Source organism: Grampus griseus, assembly GCF_964374135.1.
Source record: "Grampus griseus genome assembly, chromosome: 14".
Classification (NCBI taxonomy): Eukaryota; Metazoa; Chordata; class Mammalia; order Artiodactyla; family Delphinidae; genus Grampus; species Grampus griseus.
The window spans coordinates 12,009,439-12,029,017 of record NC_139008.1 but is presented as its reverse complement, the minus strand read 5'-3'; the positions used below and the strand labels follow the sequence as shown (position 1 = coordinate 12,029,017).

At 40.4% G+C, this 19,579-nt stretch overlaps 1 protein-coding gene across 2 annotated transcripts in view; it reads right to left on the bottom strand.

Annotated features, from left to right (window-relative positions):
* AUTS2 (activator of transcription and developmental regulator AUTS2) overlaps positions 1 to 19,579 on the bottom strand; it is a 1,112,396-nt gene that overhangs the window by 831,933 nt on the left and 260,884 nt on the right. For both annotated transcript variants that reach the window (XM_082669920.1, XM_082669921.1), the window contains exon 2: positions 2,144 to 2,356. In XM_082669920.1, the coding sequence (XP_082526046.1) occupies positions 2,144 to 2,356 (213 nt within the window). The remainder of the gene's footprint in view (positions 1 to 2,143; positions 2,357 to 19,579) is intronic.

Genomic DNA, 19,579 nt, shown 5'->3' with positions numbered 1-19,579 from the left:
AGAAGGATTTCGAAGACAGAGAACAGAAAAGTCAGATCAAGTATGGGAGTAAGAGAGTCAAGGATGAGGAACCACAGCTGTGTGTAAGCTCAGAATTAAATTGATTTCTTGTCTGAAAGGATAAGAAGCCCTCCTCCCACCCTGTTGGAGAGGCAGTGGTTACACTGCAACCTCTCTCCATTTGCTACATATCTCACATGGAGAGGCATGAGTTGGAAGTCACAAATACCACAGGAAAACTATCTTTTATAGAACACAGCCCTTCCTCCCTCACCCCACTCTCTGTCAAAAAAAAAAGAAAAAAAAAAGTTTTTTTTTTTTAAATCTTCATCTAAATGTGGTTGCCTTCAACTTTCCAAGCTCTTTCTCTGTTCTCTGTACTTGATAGTTTATCCTGTTTTCTTCTTGAGCTTTCATAGGCCATTTATATGACCACAATCACTCCCTCTGACCAAACCAACTCATGTAGTTTCTAAAAATACTTGTAGACTCCCTGCATCCCACGACTTGGAGTCCTTATCTCAAACAAGGGAAGCAGAATATACAGGGAAAACAGAGAAAGGCAGAGAAATCTGGGTCTAAACCCTAGCTCTGTACCTCACTGTTAAGTGGCCTCAGACAAGTCACTTTAAGCCCCAGTTTTCCCATCTATAAAGTAACCATAATACCATCTACTAACCAGGGTTGTTGTGAATATTGTAGATTATACTACACAAACTCCCTCACTGAACGACTGTACCATGCTGTGCATCAGATAAATGTTAATAATAACCATTATAACTCTAACCTGGCATTTCATTTCAGGACAAAGAAAAACCGCCATGTGCATCAGAGTTGGGGATACTTCCCTGAGATCCTGCTCAGTCCATGCTGAAATCCATCACTGTAGGTATTTTCTCAGAAGTTTACCCATCAAATTCCATTCTGACACCAAACTGCCCACTAAATCTTATTAAGGACTTTGATCTTTCAAATCTTTTAACTGAAATTCATCACCAAAAATATATTCTTGATTCTTTATAAGAAAAATTTCCAAACTGGCTTGACCATTATCAAATAGGAAATTTGAGATGACAAACTTCTGTGCCTAAACCCCTAGCGATTCTGGTTCATCAGGTTCTAGGGTAGAGCTAGAGTATGTGTTTAATAAGGCTCATGATATGATTCTAGTGATCTGTGAGGTTTTAGAACCACTGTTTTGTCTGATCCTAGATCTCTTCCCTCTGCAGAGAAACATCTGCAAACTAGGAATTACCTGTTCAGCTTCTAATGAGCAGCACCTGCTCTGTGAACCACACTCCCTTCCTCTGCTTCCTTCAAGTGATAGTCAATCCCACCCAGAGGTCCCTCCAAAAACAAGCAAAACACACCCAGGACACAGGCAACTCAGCAGGTGCTAAAGCCTCCGGATTTGTGCTGAAAAATTGCTATAAACAGCTTCATTTCTCATTATTAATCTATCTCATATGGGGATTTCCACAGGCAGAAAGGCTCCCCAAATGCCAAGAGCTGTATTTTCTTGTGGATCACTGAAACCTAATTATTAAACAGCCCAGTAAGCCCCACTACCAGACTTTCATACAATCAGCAGATCACAAAGACAGTCCTGAATTATAGGCTGTGGAGGACACCTGAAGAACCAAAAGGCAAACTCATTTCTTCCAGTGCTCTCCCACATGCCACAGTATTTGGGCTTCCCTGGAAAACATAAATCTTACGCAGGGTACTGCCTGCATGCAAATAACCACTTTTAGCACCTCAGAACCTTGAGATACACAGTGTATTTGAACAAATCTGCCTGTTTCCTTTGTTTTACCTCAGAGGATCTGTCCCTGCAAGCCAGTCCACCTGGACCATCACCAAGACTTCCGTTAGTCTGCCCTCAACGCCAGTAGCGCCAGCAACAGGCTTTGTTACACGGAGCACAGGTGACTGAAAGGGTACTGTGCTAAAGTTTCAAACTGTATAAAAACAGTGAGCTTGGTTTGGTATATTCTTTTAGAAGCAAACACACAGCTGTGCAGGGCAGCCCTCCGGCACCCAGCAAGGATAATATCTTCTCCACCTGTTAGGAAGAATCACAGAGAAGCAGGCACCTGAGGAAAAGCAGCCACAGGAATGAACAAACCCTAAGCTTCCTCACCTGTCTGAGTCCCTTCGGCATTTTCTTTCTCTTCCCGAGGTGCTGGCAGAGATTGCGGTCATTTTCCCGGTCTGAGCTGTAGTGGTGTGGGTGGCTGAGTCTGCTCTTCTTGGAGTGAAAGGACAAGCCGTTGGTAAGTGCTTCCCGTTTCTTCTTGGTCAGAGGGGTCTGGCGTTTCTCCACGCGTTCCTGAGGCTTAAGTGCTACATCTTTCTGTAGAAAAAAAGAGAAGGAAAGGAAAGTGGTGGTTACATAGGTAGTTAGCGTCACACCCAAAACAGAGGCTAAATGGGGTTTCTAGAAGGGAGGGAGTAAATAAAGGCAAGAAAGTGTGGTATGAGACTACCTAAAACTAAGAAACATGGCTCTCAATTTTTCTGACTCCTTAATGCCACAAATATATACTTTCTATTCTTGTTGCGGAAAAAAAAAGCTCAACGAAGCACAAAGTATCTGTCCATTAAAAGTGCTTTCACTACCGCCTGGGACAGTAGCTTTCCATCTGGCTCTGCACTAGGTCCAGCGCATGCTATTCCCTGAGGAGGCTTAATACACTCACTTCCCAAGATGGTACATCCATTACGTTTCAGAAAAGGAGTACTAAGTGCATGCGCAATTCAAAAAAATCAGCACAAGACTGAACATACCAGGGCCAGGTGGATGTGAGCCAGCAAGAAAGAAACTGTCAATTCACATGATTAAAATGTTTCCTTAATGCATTATATTTTTACCACAAGTTCCTCTGAGCATCCTTAATTCCCATCTTCTTTGCAAAATGTAACAACCATATTATCACCAAGATCAACAGCAACTTTTCATTTATTCCTGTGTGTGGCTGGGGGATGGGGGAGGGTGGGAGAAGGATCCTGGATGTTCTGGAATAGGGAGCAGCACCTGTAGGAACTACAGGCAAGCATTTCAGGCCACATGAGATAGGTGAGTTCTGTGCCTTGAGGCAGGGCAGGACATCCTGAGATACCAAAAGACAGGTTTGAGCTCTGACGCTGACATTATTCATTATGAAACTTGGAGTAAGTCACTGCAACTCTGAGCCCATATGCAAAATGGACTCAGATATGACCTGATACGATATGTGTGAAAGTCCTTAGAACCCTGAGAAATGCACACATTAAGCAATAACATTAAAATGATTTGGCACTCAATCATTTGTTAATGAATAGATATGTTCCTCTTTACACTGAAAATGTTCCTTCCTGGAGTCTCATCTGCACACAATTTCTCAGCTTCTGTGGTCCTAAACACACATATAAAAATAAAGTAAAACCATGGACTCCCCTAGCGGTCCAGTGGTTAAGAATCTGCCTTCCAACACAGGGGAAACGGGTTTGACCCCTGGTCGGGGAACTAAGATCCCACGTGGGGCAACTAAGCCCACGCACTGCAACTACTGAGCTCGCATGCCACAACTAGAGAACCCACGTGCTGCAACTACAGAGCCCATGCGCTCTGGAGCCCACACACCGCAACTACTGAGCATGCGTGCTGCAATGAAAGATCCCGCTTGCCGCAACTAAGACCCGACACAGCCCAAAATAAAATAATGTATTTTTAAAATAAAATAAAAAATAAAGTAAAAACAAACATTCCCCTTCATCCATTTCTCATTCTCAAAATACCACTCTCTCTTTCCTCTCCTTCATAGTCAGTATTCTTGGAGCAGTTATCTATCTATTCTACCTCAGCACTTCCGACTTGACACACACGGTGCTCCTTGATGTCTTTCCCAATTCAGCCACGGCCATTATTTGGGGACCTTGGACCTTTACATCTGCTTTGCCTTGGCCTCAAAAGCCCACCCTTCTACTCCTCTTCCTTTTCTAGCTCAAGAACCCTTCCCAGTGGCTGCCAGTTCAGGGAGACTATTCTGTAATGCAAAGCACTGTTCTCAGGTCTCCACTCATTCAACAAATGTTTTTTGTGCACCCAGTATATTCCAAGTACAAACTTAGCACTTCCCTGCAGGCGCTGGGAAAACAATTGTGTGGGAGAAAAATCCCCACATCATGGAACTTAGAATTTAGGGGACAGATACTAATCAAATCACACAAATATATAATTGCAAACTGAACTAACTGCTCTAAAGGAAAGCTAACAGGGCGCTAAAACTGGGGAAAATGGTCTAGCCCAGAGGAGGGGGTTGTTGCTGAGGAGATGACTGCCATTTGACCTAGATCTGAAAGTCTGGGCAGAGAGAACAGCTTGTGCGAAAGCCCTGAGGCAGCTGGTAGCATGATTCTTTGAAAGAATAAGGTCGGTACTAAGTATCAGTAATCCCAGTGCTTCACTTACAGAGCCAGGCAAGTAATAGATGGTCAAATTATGCTTGCTAAATAAATAATACAACTAAAATATACAAATCTATAAACCACAATTGTGATTTAATAATATCTCAAGCTGTCTCTAACACAGAGTGAGTGAAGCAAGCTAGAAATGCTGATAGAAGCAAGAAACCAAGAAACCCAAATAAGCAGGCACTGCTGGCACACAGGAAGGATCACAGCAAATAGCAAGAAGCCCCCGAAAAGGAGAAGGGCCTTATCTTTGGGGCAAGAATACATCAAAAATAATGATCCTACAAGGCAAATGAGTAGCTTCTGGTCTAACTTCTAGCTGCTTCCACTGCAGATGATTTACTCTCTGCCACTGAAGAGGCAGGTCTCCCAAGGCAATGAAGATGTGGTGAGGAAGTGTTCAGAAGACAAGGTGAGATCGAAGCAAGTACACGTGGCCATTAATTCCAGTCTCAGAACCTTGCACACTATGCCTAACCGATGACAAACGTTCAACAAATATCTGCTATGTTTATTGCTTTGTCCAATGTCCACTACCACAGTCAGCTATGTCAGACATCTGCTCAGAATTTGGCCTCAAATGTAACCAATTTAGTCAGCTATCATGAAAAAACACTCAGGTATAATGGCAACACTAGCAGAAGCAGCCAGGTGAGTCCCACTGTGGACTGCTTCTGTATAATATGATTAAATTGTACCACTTCTAAGGGTAATACATAAACTCCCCACAGGCTGAAAAAAACACCTTTCTTTGTCACACTGTCCACCTACTGCCCTACATCATATGGATGTAGAGTATAGGGTTAATAAACAAATGATATTTAATAATGTATCAGCTGTGCTTTTAGAAAAAAATTATGCCATTCTCTTCAGAGACCAAATCTTTTTTTCATACTGAAGGTGCTCCAAAGTATATTGAAAATTATGTGCAATTCCATACAAATGTGAATTAATATTTATGAGAGTATGGTATAATTTTTTCTAAATCCATTTTATTTTCATGTAGCATATTAATCAAGGCATTCTCACTGCACCACAGAATAGCTACACAGAGCAAATGGACCCCATGCCGTGACATTAGCTTGTTAGAGACCTGCTGAAGTCTTAGCAGCAGCAATACAATCATCTCAGCTGCAATTAATATTGAGATTTTCAACTCTGGAGACTGTCTGAGGGGAAGAGGGGAAGAGAGGAAGAAAGAGAGGATCAGTATGTGTATAGAGGTGGTAGCTTAAGAGGTAAAGAATGTAGTCTTTTAAAAGTTTTTATTACATAAGAGGTTTTCAAAGATTATCTTTAGAGAGTATCTTTATACTTTCAAAGATACAGTTTTATTTATAAAATTACTGCATAGACCCTTTGGAACAGTTCCTGAAAAAACCAGGCTGCTATTTGTTTGTTTCCTCTATAAACCTATACAAACTGTTTACCGTGTATCAAGTAAAATAATCACTTCATTTCTCAATGGCTATCTTGGGGGTGAAATGACAAAAACTGTCCATTGTAAGCAATGAGACTCAAAGACAAATAGCTTATAAACTACTCACCTTATAACATTCTAAAGAGGAGTTGCACACATGATTATATGCATGTGTATATGTGCATATATCCATCCACCAACAAATTATCAGCAACTAATTTAAGAAGTTCCTTAAAGAAACTTGGGCAGCCTATAAAGTACTGCTTCAATATAAGGAGAAAGATTGTCTGGTTTATACAATAACTTTTTAGGATCGATGAATGGCAATTTTCAAAGGCCTGTTGCGTCATTACCATGGTTCCCAAAGAAAATTAATGTCTATCAGAACTATCTACAGTGGTTTTTGAAAATAAGATGACTATGCCCCATACTCAGCAAGGGAAGCATTTAGCACACTAGCAAGGGACGGGGGCAGGAGAATAAGGAAGAGATCTGGAAAAAATGCTTTAAGGCATTCATTTGACAATCACAGAAGAAGAAAGCCAACCAGCCAACAACAGAAGGCTAGCTGGGAGGTAAAATGATTTAGACATATTTTCTGGCAATAGAGGGGGTAAGTGCACAGGCTATGTACAACAGGCGGGGAACAGGTTTCTTGAATAGTTAAAATTATGTGATTTTTTAGGTCACTGGTGATGGAGGGCATGGCCACAGCAGTGCATATGCTGAGAGGGAGGCTCAGAGACCGACTCACCAAGGCAATCTCCTCCAACACCCAGCCTTTCTTCAAAATAGGCGATCTTGCTCTTGACTTTCCTTTCTCCCAAATTACAATCTTCCACTAAAGGCTTCCTCTGCCACTCTTAAAGTTCAAAATGAAATGGTTCGGTGTTGCACCAACTAAGGGAGAGCAGCGAATTGCAGATGAACCCTGTGTAGGCTGCACAGCTCCATTTGCTGATTAGAGGTGAAGTCAGAGACAACAGCAAATGAGGGCACGATTCGCTTGCCTTGCATGAAATAGGTTTTAGAAAGAGAGCCTCCATCTGATTTTTCCAGCCAAACTAGTGTGAGGGCAGCCCATCACTTACAAATATGTGTGCCTGCATGTGCCCAAGTGTACGTACATGTGTGAAAGAGGGGTGCAATCTAAGCAGAACCTCTTCTATTAGTTCTTTGATCTTAGGGATTTGCAAAGAAAATAAGAAGCCCGGAGAAGAAGAAAAAGTGCTTTCTCTGTTACCATCACAAGACATTATCAGCTGTGTGCTGTCATTTTAGTCTGTCAAGTCCTTTCTTGGTTTATTATATTGCATTTGTATCTGTTTTTGAATGGCTTTACAAACACTGATTCCAATACTTCTCTTAAGTGCAAAAGAAGTAAAAGGGTTTACAGTGATAATAAGAAGTGAAAATTAGAGAAACAAAACATAACAGCGCTTTTAAAACTTAACTCTATATGGATATGTTCACAGTGGTCCCCCACTTTGGACCTAAACTTTTACATTTAGGACCTAAACCTAAGTCATTTGGACCTAAACTTTTACATTTAGGACCTAAACCTAAACCTAAACCTAAACCTAAGTCATTTGGACCTAAACTTTTACATTTAGGACCTAAACCTAAACCTAAACCTAAGTCCGTTTGAACAAACGGACTTATGAACAGACTTTCAGGACCTAAACTTTTTAGTAAGTACAGGAGACTTATAGGAATTTACAAATAAAATAATCAATATGGCATTCAAAAAAATAATCCCTCATGTTTTCATCTTTTAAAAACAAAAATCGAAATACCTACTATATGCCAGGCATTTTGCCACCTGTTAGATTATCTAAGAAAGGATCCCAGAACTCGTGCAAATCGGTGAGCTGTTACTCTAAAATGGGTTAGGCAAGAAGCAAGTAAGGTGCTTCCTATTGCTATACTTCACGCTGGATTAAAATTGCAGCCCTGTATTGTCATAAAAATAGAGAAACAGATCAACAGAATAGAGAGTCCAGAAATAGACCTATTGATATAGGGACAACTGGTTTTCAGCAAAAGTGCAAAAACAATTCTGTGGAGAAATTATAATCTTTTTAACAAATGTTGATGGAACAAGTAGATATCCATATGCAAAATAGATATGTATAATTTGATCCAGATCTCAATCTAATTAGGAACATTAACTCAAAATGTATCATTAACCTAGGTGTAAAACCTAAAACTAAAAAATGTCTAGAAGAAAACTTTTGTAACCCTGGTTAGGCAAAGATTTTTCAGATAAGATACCACAAGCACAATACATAAAAGAACAACTTGATAAATTATACCTCATCAAAAATGAAAACTACTGCTCTTCAAAAGACACTGTTAAGAAAATGAAGATACAAGCCACAGAACAGAAAAAATATTTCCAAAGTGTATATCTGATAAAAGTTTTGTATCTAGAATATATTCTTTTAAATTCTCAAAACTACATTAAAAGAAAACAACCCAATTTTTTAAAAGGACAAAAAATTTAAACCAATACTTAACGAAAGAAGATATATGGGTGACAAATAAACACATGAAAAGATGCTTAGCAACAGTCATCATTAGGGAAGTGCAAATTATAACCGCTACATACATATTAGAACGGCTAAAATGAAAAAGCATGACCATCTCAAGTATGGACAAGGATGTTGAGGAACTTTCATATACTCCTGGTAGAAATGTAAAATGGTACAGCCACTTTAAAAAATAGTTTGGCTGTTTCTTTAAAAGTTCAAAGTATACCTACCATATGCTCCAACCATTCTACTCTCAGGTTTTTCCCCAAGGAAATAAAAACACATGCCCACATAAAAATTTGCCCATGAAGGCTCATATCAGCTTTGTTATAGTCTAAAACTGGAAAAAAAAAATGTACATCAACAGATGAATGAACTGTGATATAACCATTCAATGGAATATTATTACTCAGCAATAAAAAGGAATAACCTATTTATGCATGCTACAGCATGAATAAATCTCAAAACAATTATGCTGAGTAAAAGAAATCAAACAAAAAAGAATACATTCTGTGTGATTCCACTTACAATAAATTCTAAGAAATGTAAAATAATCAATAGTGACAGAAATGTAAAATAATCAATAGTTCCCTTAGAGGTACAGGAAAAGGAGATTATATGAGGACATGAGGAAACTTCTGGGGTGATGAGCATTTTCAATGTCTTGATTGTGGCAATGGTTTCATGGGTGTACACACGTGTCAAAACTTAAAATTTTACACTTTTAATTCATGCAATTTACTGGTATGTCAATTATACCTCAATAGAGCTGTTTTTTAAATGGCAACCCTGGTCATCATGCACAACTGACATTTTTATTACCAATTACTAGATGACATTGGGTGTCCATCAAAAGGAATTCATCCTTCAGATTCCTGAAACAACAGGACGGCCACATTCTGAAAGGACTGGCTTTAGCCTATCATGTGGCCATGAACGTTCCACTGGAGACAACTCAGCTGTGGACGTGAATGTCTCAGTCAGACCGAGGAGCAGTGCCTGGTCTTCACATCACTGTCAGCGATGAGGTGGAGTTCACACTGTGCCTTGTTTTTCTTCACCTCTCTCAGGTATGCAGAGGCTAACCTTTTGTAGAGTTTTTCCTATCTTTCCTTCAAGTACCTTGGTTACTGTTTGGCCACATCCTCTCTTGTGAACACATTAATCAAAGAGCAAAGAAAGAAAACATAGATAACTTTTTACCTTTCCTAAATGTAAAAACAAAGAGGCAGCTTATTAAAATACTATATGTAATACATAATGATGCATATGACATAAGGGAATCCAAATGGAGAGAGGAAAAAAGGGTTTAAAAAGAAGAGAGAGCACAAGCACAGACAAATTCAGCATATGAAAACACCTGTCAAAGGTGTGGTGCCACTGTCAGAGGCAGAAGTGAGGAGCAAAAAGAAAAACCTCAAACCCTGGCCGCTGAGAAGCTTTCCTAAATTATGGGATGAGATCACAACTATCAGCTTAAGGGAGATTTTTGTGCACTCTGTGAATTGAAAAAGTCCCAGCAGTCTCCCATTCCCATAGATAATTGAGAGTTGGCTGCTGTTAGACCTTAACATGCTCAAAGTGGTTGAGTCCCTGGCAACCAGATGCTATTGCTTAAAACAGTTTAGGCTCTTAGCCCTGAAGGATTCCTAAAATTGGATTACAGTCCCTCCAGATAATCTGAGAAATACAGCATGACGAAAAGGAAACGTTAAAAAAAAATTAACTCCTCCATAACAGCAGCATTCTGAGAGCTGAGCACAGCATGACTGAGGCAGAAAATCTCATCAGCGAGGGCTTAAGGGCAATAACGTACACAAAGGGTGAGTCCAAAAAAGGGGAAGGGAACCCACACAACAGAGGAGAGCATAATGGAAGCCAGAAGAGAAAGTGACCACCACACAATTCTCAGGCTTTTCGGAGGGCAGGAGTCTGGTTTGCTGCCTCGAGAGAGGCGAGCAGATGCAAATTTCTACTGCTTTCTCATCCACTCAAATCTAATTCACTGAGGTCACACACACACTTGAGAGGACGTGTAGTGCTAATGATACCCCTTTTAATTAGCCATTACTCATTTTTGACTAGGCATTCTATGCAAAAGATAGGGAAAGGGTTAATTAATGTACTTATTACATTGCAGCAAAACAGTTAGTAATTGGGCCTTCCCTGTAATACTCAGGTTTAGCTCCACAGGGAGAGAGGCTATAACTTCATCATCCCTGAATTCCAAGCAGAGAACACAGAATGAGGCACACAGCGAGCTGTTTCTGAACAAGTGAATCAGAGAAAGGAGGACACCATGAATGCTCCTCTTACTCTAGAGGCTATGCCCCCACCCTATGAATCTACTAGTCCCTCCCTCCTCCTTCTTCACATTTCTAACCAAGAACTTTCAAACTCATTATCCCCCACCACATACTTGGTAAAGCCATTACTATTCCCCTATGTATTAAGAGGGAGTGAACAGATCCTCAAGAGATAATGTAAGTTACCTTATTCAACCCAAGAGAAAACAAAACAATAAAGGAGACTTATTGGGAAAAATGTCAGGTCTTGCCATCATCTTTGTGGCTTGATTTCATGGCTAAGTTACCATTTACTGAGTCTCAATACCTCTCTATTCACAGAAAAATCAAGAGTGGTTGATACTATCATCCAGATATTCGAGACAAGGACCCTGATTAGCCAGTGGAGACCTCTCCATATCCAGATTAGTAATAAGGTACAGACTTTTGTTTTCTTCCCTTAAAATGTTCCCAATTTCTTCTCTTCCCCAGATACCCACATACTACCACATCTTCATTTTAAGCGACCAATGAATCTTTAATTACTTAAGGAAAGATGCAGTGCATCCTTTCATTTCAGTTTTCCAACAGAGTGAAATAATGAACCAGAGGAGAAATAGAAAGCAAAATAAAGACTGGGATTCTGAGCCATGGAAGAGTCCTCCATTCTTTCCTGCCATAATGCTATACCAGTTCTGATCCTTTAATCTTCCCCAGAAGAGAATAAGAAAAAAAAATCCTGATGTGACTCCGAATCTTACAAAGTGGGACAAAAGGGAAGACCACTAATATGTCCTTCTAACTCCGGCTATTAAGAAGTCAAACCTCCATTAACAGGCGGCAGAGAGCACCTTGATAATTGACTTACTTAGGGCTACAGAGGTCGCGGATGGGTAAAAGTAACCACTTCTAGGAGAGGCTCATTTAGTAGAACAAAATCTCTCAATCCCTCTCTCTCTCACATACTCACACACACACTCACACGCACGCACGCACGCACGCACGCACAAGAGGCACATTCCACTCAGCAGACAGGAAGCAATTTCACAAAAGGTAATTTAATGTTTGGGAATATTTAGTAACAGGAAAAGCAACTTCTGGCAAAATTCACATTATGTGGGCCCTGAATATAAATAGTTTACACAGCATATTGGGAAGGGTATGTGGATGACAGACAATCCCTTTATGGCTCAAGTTTTTCAAGTGGTTCAGATAGGTGTTTAGAGAACTATGAAATATTACTTGAGTAATAATTCTAAGAGAACTATGAAATAATTATTACTTGAGTAACAATTCTAACTTTCTCCCAACTTCCCAGAAACTGTAGTCAACTTCCCATTGGAAATGAAGAAGCATTCCTTCATTTACAGAGCAGTGATGCAGAGAACCAACATGCCCATGTGTATACACACCTCCTTGTACTCCACGAACAACTGTTACAGCCTTTCTCAAACTAATTTTAATTGGCTTGCCAAGGGCATAGACCAACCTATTTCAGTATCTATAAATTCAGGGTCCTCCATGAGATAATCTCTTAGGTTCCATTAAATTCCCTGATGTTACTATTATCCTGGGAGGCTATTTAGCACATATAAAACATTCAACCAATGTAGGTTAGAGTTCACTGATTCAGCAGAAGTTTTTCTTCCAGATCATATTTCCCAGACCTTTAAATATCTCTGTGAGATTTCTCTTACAGGAAAGCACCCTTCGAGTTCTTTTGTCCCAACTTGACTTTGATTTGAGAACTAGACATTGAATAAAAGGTCAGACAATTTCTGAATATAAAGTAAGGACTAATTTATGACTTTTTATAACCACTAATATTAGTATAGCAACTGGGAGTTGAGAGTTTACAAGGTAAAATCATCATTTCACTTGATTTCCTAATACCCTTATATAGCAGGCACCATCATTTTCACTTTCTAAATTAGGAAACCGAGGTTTGGTAAACAAATGACATCCCAAAGTCAGACAGTCAACTATTGTCAACAAACTTGGAGTCCCTTGGTTCTAATCCTACTCTCGTTCCCTAACACCAAGTCATTACAGCCTTATTTGTAAGTGTCAGGATTATGACCTTTTGTTTGAAGAAAATTTTAAATTATAGTTTAGTACTGTCTCATTATAAAATCCTCTACTCACCTCCATTTCCCCTCCAAAGCATAATTAGGGAAAGGCTATGCCACTGACGTCAAATGTTTGAACTCTTTCTGAAGGATTCAAATCAGCAATAAAAATCCAGACAGAAATAAAAGCTTTGGCTTTTCTCTAAAACTGACAATTTTCACCATTTTATTTCAGGGGTGAAAAGTGGCAGAGAATGACACCTTTCTGACCTTAAAAAAATAAGAAGCTATACAAATGCTCCAGTCCCTGAATTCCACATGTTCTGCCTTTGTGGCTCAATAAGTATTAATGGATAATGACAGCAGCTATAAATACCCACAGGTGCAAAAAAACAAATTCTTGTTTAGCGCATATTGCAAATGCTCTGTCACTAAATGAGACATGTACACAAGTTTCATGGAAAGTCTTCCCAGTCTGGGAGCTTGTTCACACAGTTCCAGCCTATGAATGCACACTCCCTTTCCACTCTCTTTCCTATCACTGACCCCTCATCTTCTATCTCAGGTTTTAGCCAGAAGCATTTTCTTCCCTTTAGCATCATATGGGTGAAAATAAAATGAACTATCCTGCAGGCTTTCCCAGAACACAGAAAAGTGTTTTTAAGGTGTACATTTAAGGTGTACCCACTGACCCGAGACACAGACCAAATAAACTTCTAAAGCTATTTCTGCAATAAGAAAAAAAATACATACTGTAATTATAGTTGAGGGAAGAAAGGAGACTGTCCTTTCCACTGGTTACTACATTGACTGGAGAAATGAAAGGCAGTGTCAGTTTGCATAAGAGACTTGGATACTGATTCTGAGGCAATTATGTCATGCAAAGTTGTCCACATTTTTACTCAGTTTGCTGAACAAGCCACAGGCTTGTCTCTATACCAAAGCTTCCTATAGATAGACTTAGTGATGTTTAGGTACTTATTGGGTCTATCAGATTTGATAATGGAATCAATCTCTCCCTTTAGAAGCTCTGGGTTAATGGCAAAGTTTATTAAACTGCAGGCAGTCATTCAGAAAAGATCAATAGAGACATGATTACAGAGTAACCAGAGGATTAAACACAAGATTTATCACAAAATTAAACTGAATTAAATGTTCTCTGATAGCACTTGAAATGCTGTCGATACTTTAACTCATAATCTACGCTTTCTGTGTTTACCTAATAGGCAAATGGGATGTCTGACTTGAGAAAATGACTTCTACATAAAAACATAAGCCAAAGAGATTTGCTGAAAGCATTGGAAGTCCCTTCTGAAAATGTTCTCCCATTTTTAAGAAGCAGCACTTTAACTTTTCTGTAAGTGCTGTCCACAGTTAACTCAGTAGAGTTCTGAGTTACTAAGTATTGACACATAACCCATTCTGCCCATGCCTAAGGCACACACATACAGGCATCCCCCACTTTTCCAAAGTCCACTATATACCACTTGACTTTTACAAAAAACCTGTATCAGCATCTGTCTTCCCTAACCAAAAGAAATCCGAAGAGGACTTTCACTTTTATGGAAAGAGGTTTAAAGCAAAAATAGCATTCAGTGTCTGTTCTGCAAAGAGGTGTTATAGAGGGCAGCATCCACCCCAAGCAGCAAGAGTGGCACCACCAAGCTCCTTCCTGGGAACTACACTCAGCATCTTAGCATCAAGTTGCCATCGCTTTGAACTGTGTCTGTAAGCATCTGTGCTTTATCTCAATTTATTTTGTGTATCCTTTAGCAAGATTGTGTCCTAAGGTAATTGCTTCTTGGCTTTACGCCATTTTGGCTTATGAAAGGTTTCATAGGAATGCCCTACTTTCAGACAGTGGGGGAAACCTGTACATCCTCACAGGCATATACCTTAGAAACTGTGTCTGTAAGACATACGTTAAACAACTTCCTTCTCTTTAAACAATTTCGTTCACTTCTCTCACACAGATGTAACATTGGCCCTTGATCCCATGAGGAAAGGGGGCTGGAAAATGTCATCTAGATGTAGGAAAATCAACCCTTCCACACCCTAGGAGGATTTACTGATGCCACCATAAGCTCAGCAAATTACATTCATAAAGGTGAAATCCCCTTCATAGCCTGTGAAAGGTAACCACTGGCTATACAAACTGGAAACAGCAATCAGTGGAGGTGTCGATATACAAAATGGCTGTTAAAACTGACATCAGTACCACAGTGAGAGAGAACAGCTCTGCAGGACCTGAAATGATAAAGGCCAGGCCTGCTGTGTGAGGTTGGGAGGGTATGGGCATAAGCAGATAGGTTGGTAGGGAAATCAGTTATGGGGCAAAAATTGAGCCTGTGGTTTAAACTATACCTTGGATGGCAGCGTGCCAGAGGGAGGCTTCCCTTTTTCGCTTGTCCAGTTGCTATCATATTGCTAGGACACTCCATGCCACAAATAGCATCAGCCCTGCCCTGATGAGCAGCAGGCTCCGGTGATTTCAACTGTAATCCAATATGGCAGCTGTTTTGTAAGAGCGGGAAGAGCTGGGTTGGAAACAAGATGCTGAGGCTGATACCACCCTGCAATTCTGTCACTCCCTCGTCCGCACACTGATTTACACCAGAGCAACCATTTTTCTTCTCAGCAGTTATCCAGTGTTACAATACCATTTAGTGCTATGGGGAGTCCTAAATATTTCTCAGTTCCTCAGGGAACAAGAATGCCATCCTGCCTGCTGAAGAAAGGGACTCTGCACCCCACCCTAAAAACGGGGGCTGCTTTGAAGGACATGAAGCCAAAGCTGCTTACATCAAACTCTTTTACTGATAGAGAGCCTATCATACCATTTTCTTAGATTACTTCCCACAACAGAAAATTCCTTCTAAGAAAACTACTGCACTTCACTGCCGCCCATCCTCTTTATTCATTTCCCATTTCCTCCTTTGTGTTTTTGCTCTATCTAGGATGACACAAGCAGGTGCCCTCTCTGGTGGCAGTTAGATCTGGGTTTGAGCACTGGTGTTGCCGCTTTGTGGCTTTGTGATCTTTAGCAAACCTCCAGCCTGTTTAGGCCTCCATTTCTACTCCTCGAATACAGGGATAGAGTTATGAGGCTTAATAAAATCTGTGGGAAGTGCCTGGGATATTTCCTAGCATAAAGTAGATAATAAATGCTAACTGAGGAATTCCTCTTCCTAGCTAATGCAATCAAGTTTTTAGTCATTACAAAGGGAAACTGTTAGTCATTATAAAAGGTTATATTTGGCAATGGAGGATAGATGGTGGGACCTGTTTTCCATATATCCTCAAGATTGCGTGTACTGAGTATCGTTCAGTGTACAGAGTGAGGTACTGTATATTATATTTATAATACCTCTTTTAATTATCACAACACCCTGTGAAGCTTCAGTTTTTCTCATTTCTATACAATGGGGGCTAATTATGGCACCTAACTTACAAAGCAGCTACTCAAATTAATAAACTAATACAGTTTCTGGAATATACTAAAGTTAGCTATTCTATTACTATGAATTAACTTGACCAAGGTCACAAAGCTTGAAGGCAACGCCAGGATTCAATGCAGAGCTGTGTGGCTCTAGAGCTCATGCCATCATAACACATGCATGGAACCGAATACAGAAGCCTGGGATGTAGTCTGAGCACTGCCCAGGATTTACACTGTGGTTTGGGACTCAACTTTTCCATACTTCTCTATTCCTTTTTTTTTTTTTTTTAAATAAGCACATCACTTTGTCTATTTAACCTGTAAAATAATGCAAAAAAAAAATACAATTTGCTCTTTGGAATAATAACACCACATAAATTTTCATCTGTTTTTTTCTCCCAAATCTGCCTTCCATAATTTATGAGAAGTGCAAAAGTTGCCGGAAAAAGAAAGAAAAGAAATGCATTTCCCATCAACACATGGAATGGAAAGATGGAAACTTCAGGAAAGTTTGGCATGGGAAGAGAGCAACCCTTTGTACTCACGATACATCCAAAATTTAAAAAGACCACCATGTAAACCACTCCTAGAGACAGGCAAAAAGAAGTCATGAAAAAGCATTTGCTACTGATTCCACCATAAATCTCTTTTCAACTGCTTTACCCCTGCTGGTTTTCCAAATGAGACACTTGTCCATTTCCAAAAAGAAAATATATGCATTGAGAATAGCTACTAGATGTAGTTCAACATAAAAAGATTACCTACAAGGCTTCCTGCTGGAGCCTAACCTGGAAAGAAATGGGTTTCTTGGACTCTATTAGGGAATCCCTCAATGTACAATCCAAAACCTTCCTGCGTAAGACTGAATGGAACAGGGGGAGATGGAACAAAGAAGGAGGGGGAAAAAAGCTCTCTTCCCAGCTGAGCACTGACACATACAGTACCGTTTGGGAGGCAACTTTATGTGCTCTTAGTAGTAGATTAATGAATGTAATTACCTAGCATTGTGGCTGTGAATGCTGCAAAAACTATAATTTATAGAGTGCTGTAAAGTTCTAATGTGTTTTTATGTCCATAAGCTGCTTAACCATAATCTAATGCATTTGTACAAGAACAGCCTAAGTGGCTCTCAGCTGAACAGTGAACACAAGTGTCTGAACCTCAGCAATTCTACTCGTACGTCTTTATACCCCAACCCCGTGTGGTAAGCATCTGAGGGAAAGAGCTGCTGAATTATACAAATAATTCTAGAGACAGTGGCAAGGTTCTCTGCCTCTCTCACCATGAGAAGAGTTTCTGGCTGACAAAGGGCTACAGGCCTTAATTAAATGTTGGAGTGGTTCTGCACACGTGTTTTTGGTGGTTACTTTTTTCTTTTACCAGCATTCTCACCACCCTCTCCTCCAGTCCATCTACCCTCATCCCTACCCATTAGAGGTGAGCAGGGGTAGATGGGGGAGGAGAGAAGAGAACAGGAAAAAAAAAAATTACCTTTCTATCTGAAAATGTCCTACGACTTCCAGCTTGGAAGAAGACTTAGCATTTCCAACTTTCCTGCCATTGTATTTTCAAGGAAGGAGGGAGTAAAGCTCAACAATTCTTTGACATCCAAAGCAAATTATCCTTTGAGACTGCCTTAGGGGTTTGAAGTATGATATGATTGGACAGGTGATTATGATGATGCAGATGAGGGTGGTGGTGATGGTGGGTGGTTGTGGTGGTGGCTGATGCTTTTTACAAGTTTACTATGTGCAGAATTGCACACCCTCCAAGATCCTGTGAGCAGGTACCACTGATAACCAATTTTCAGATGAAGAGACTAAAGGCTGTGATTGGTTACGTGGCAAGGCATGTGTATCAGTTCAGCTTTTCACTCCATAGCCCGAACTGGGCTCACCAGACAAGTTATTGATACTTACTACTTGTAACTTAATGTTCTCCTCACCTGTAACGTAGAGATAACAATAGTATTTACCTCACAGGATTGTGGTGGGAGTTAAATAAGTTAATACATACGAAGTGCTTAGAAGAGTATCTGGACTTAAGCGATGCAGAGTCCCTGTTAGCCATCATCACAATTACTACTCTACGAACAGGCAGAATATGAATATACAGTTTGCCCTTGAATAAAGCAGGAATTGGGGGTGCCCTACACTCATCACTGTAAAAAATCAGCTTATAATTTACACTCGGCCCTCCATATCCACAGCTCCGCATCTGCAGATTCAACCAATCAGGGCATGTAGCACTGCAGTATTTACTACTGAAAGAAATCCATGTGTAAGCAGACCAGCACACTTCAAACCCATGTTGTTGAAGGGTCAGCTAAGCTGGGAAGGAGGTAAGGGGGATGCTATAAGGGACAACAAAACCTGCGGGCATTTTCTAGGGGCAGATGTTCAAAGTTTCAAACATCTGTAACTGTGAGATCCAGAGACTTATCCTGGAACCCAACAGTACCAAATAACAGATAAAGCAGCAGCATCAAAGTACAGCTGGCAAGCCCCACTCCACTTCCCAGAGCCCAGTGTTGAGTGAAGGCTCCCCCAGAGAGGACCTCCCAAATAGCCCTCAGGTGTAAGAGCAAAGAAGAGCCACAGCAACAGGAATCCCCACCTTCTCCTCCTCTTTTCAGACAGAGCAGTGCAAGATGATATCAGAGAGTAAATATTTTAATACACATTAAAAAAATAATAGCTTCAGGAAAACACAAGGCTAGAAAATTCAGAGATCTTGGTTGAGTACAGGAGCACAATGGCATTACATCAGTGGCCACACAGGGATGAACAGCCAGCTCTAAGACACACACTCAGGGTAAATTAGTATCATGGCTAATAAATAATTGATGCTCTTCTAGTTAAAAATGTACTGCTCTCCAGCATTCATGGGATTAGATGTGATTTGGATTCAATTAAAGCTCTATCCTGTCCAAGGGAAGAAAACTCTGCCTCTAAGAGAGAGCCATGCGGCTGCTTCTTTACTTCTTGTGCCAGATTGATCTCTGGAAGCCTCAGATCCATCACTTTCACAGGGGCTGCCTAGGCAGTAGCTACACATCTATCTCCTCCAACAGAGGAGTAAAAGAGCAGAAAGTCTGAAAGTAGATAACAGAACTGGGAAAGTATTTCCTGCCCCTTAATAACTTAGCTTTGACCCTAGTGGTGAAAACTGGTTCCTGTTATTTAATCTGAAAGAAGAAGGGGAGGGAGTAAATAAACCATTTCCTGAAAACACTGCTGGAGTCCTTCAAACGCTGAAGTGGAACTGGGCAAAATAAGGCTCTGGGATGTGGCCAGTTCTCCCCGTATGCCTCCCTACCCTGAGTTTCCCCTGATACACACCACTGTTCTCCTGCAGCCTTCAAGACTCACTTCCTC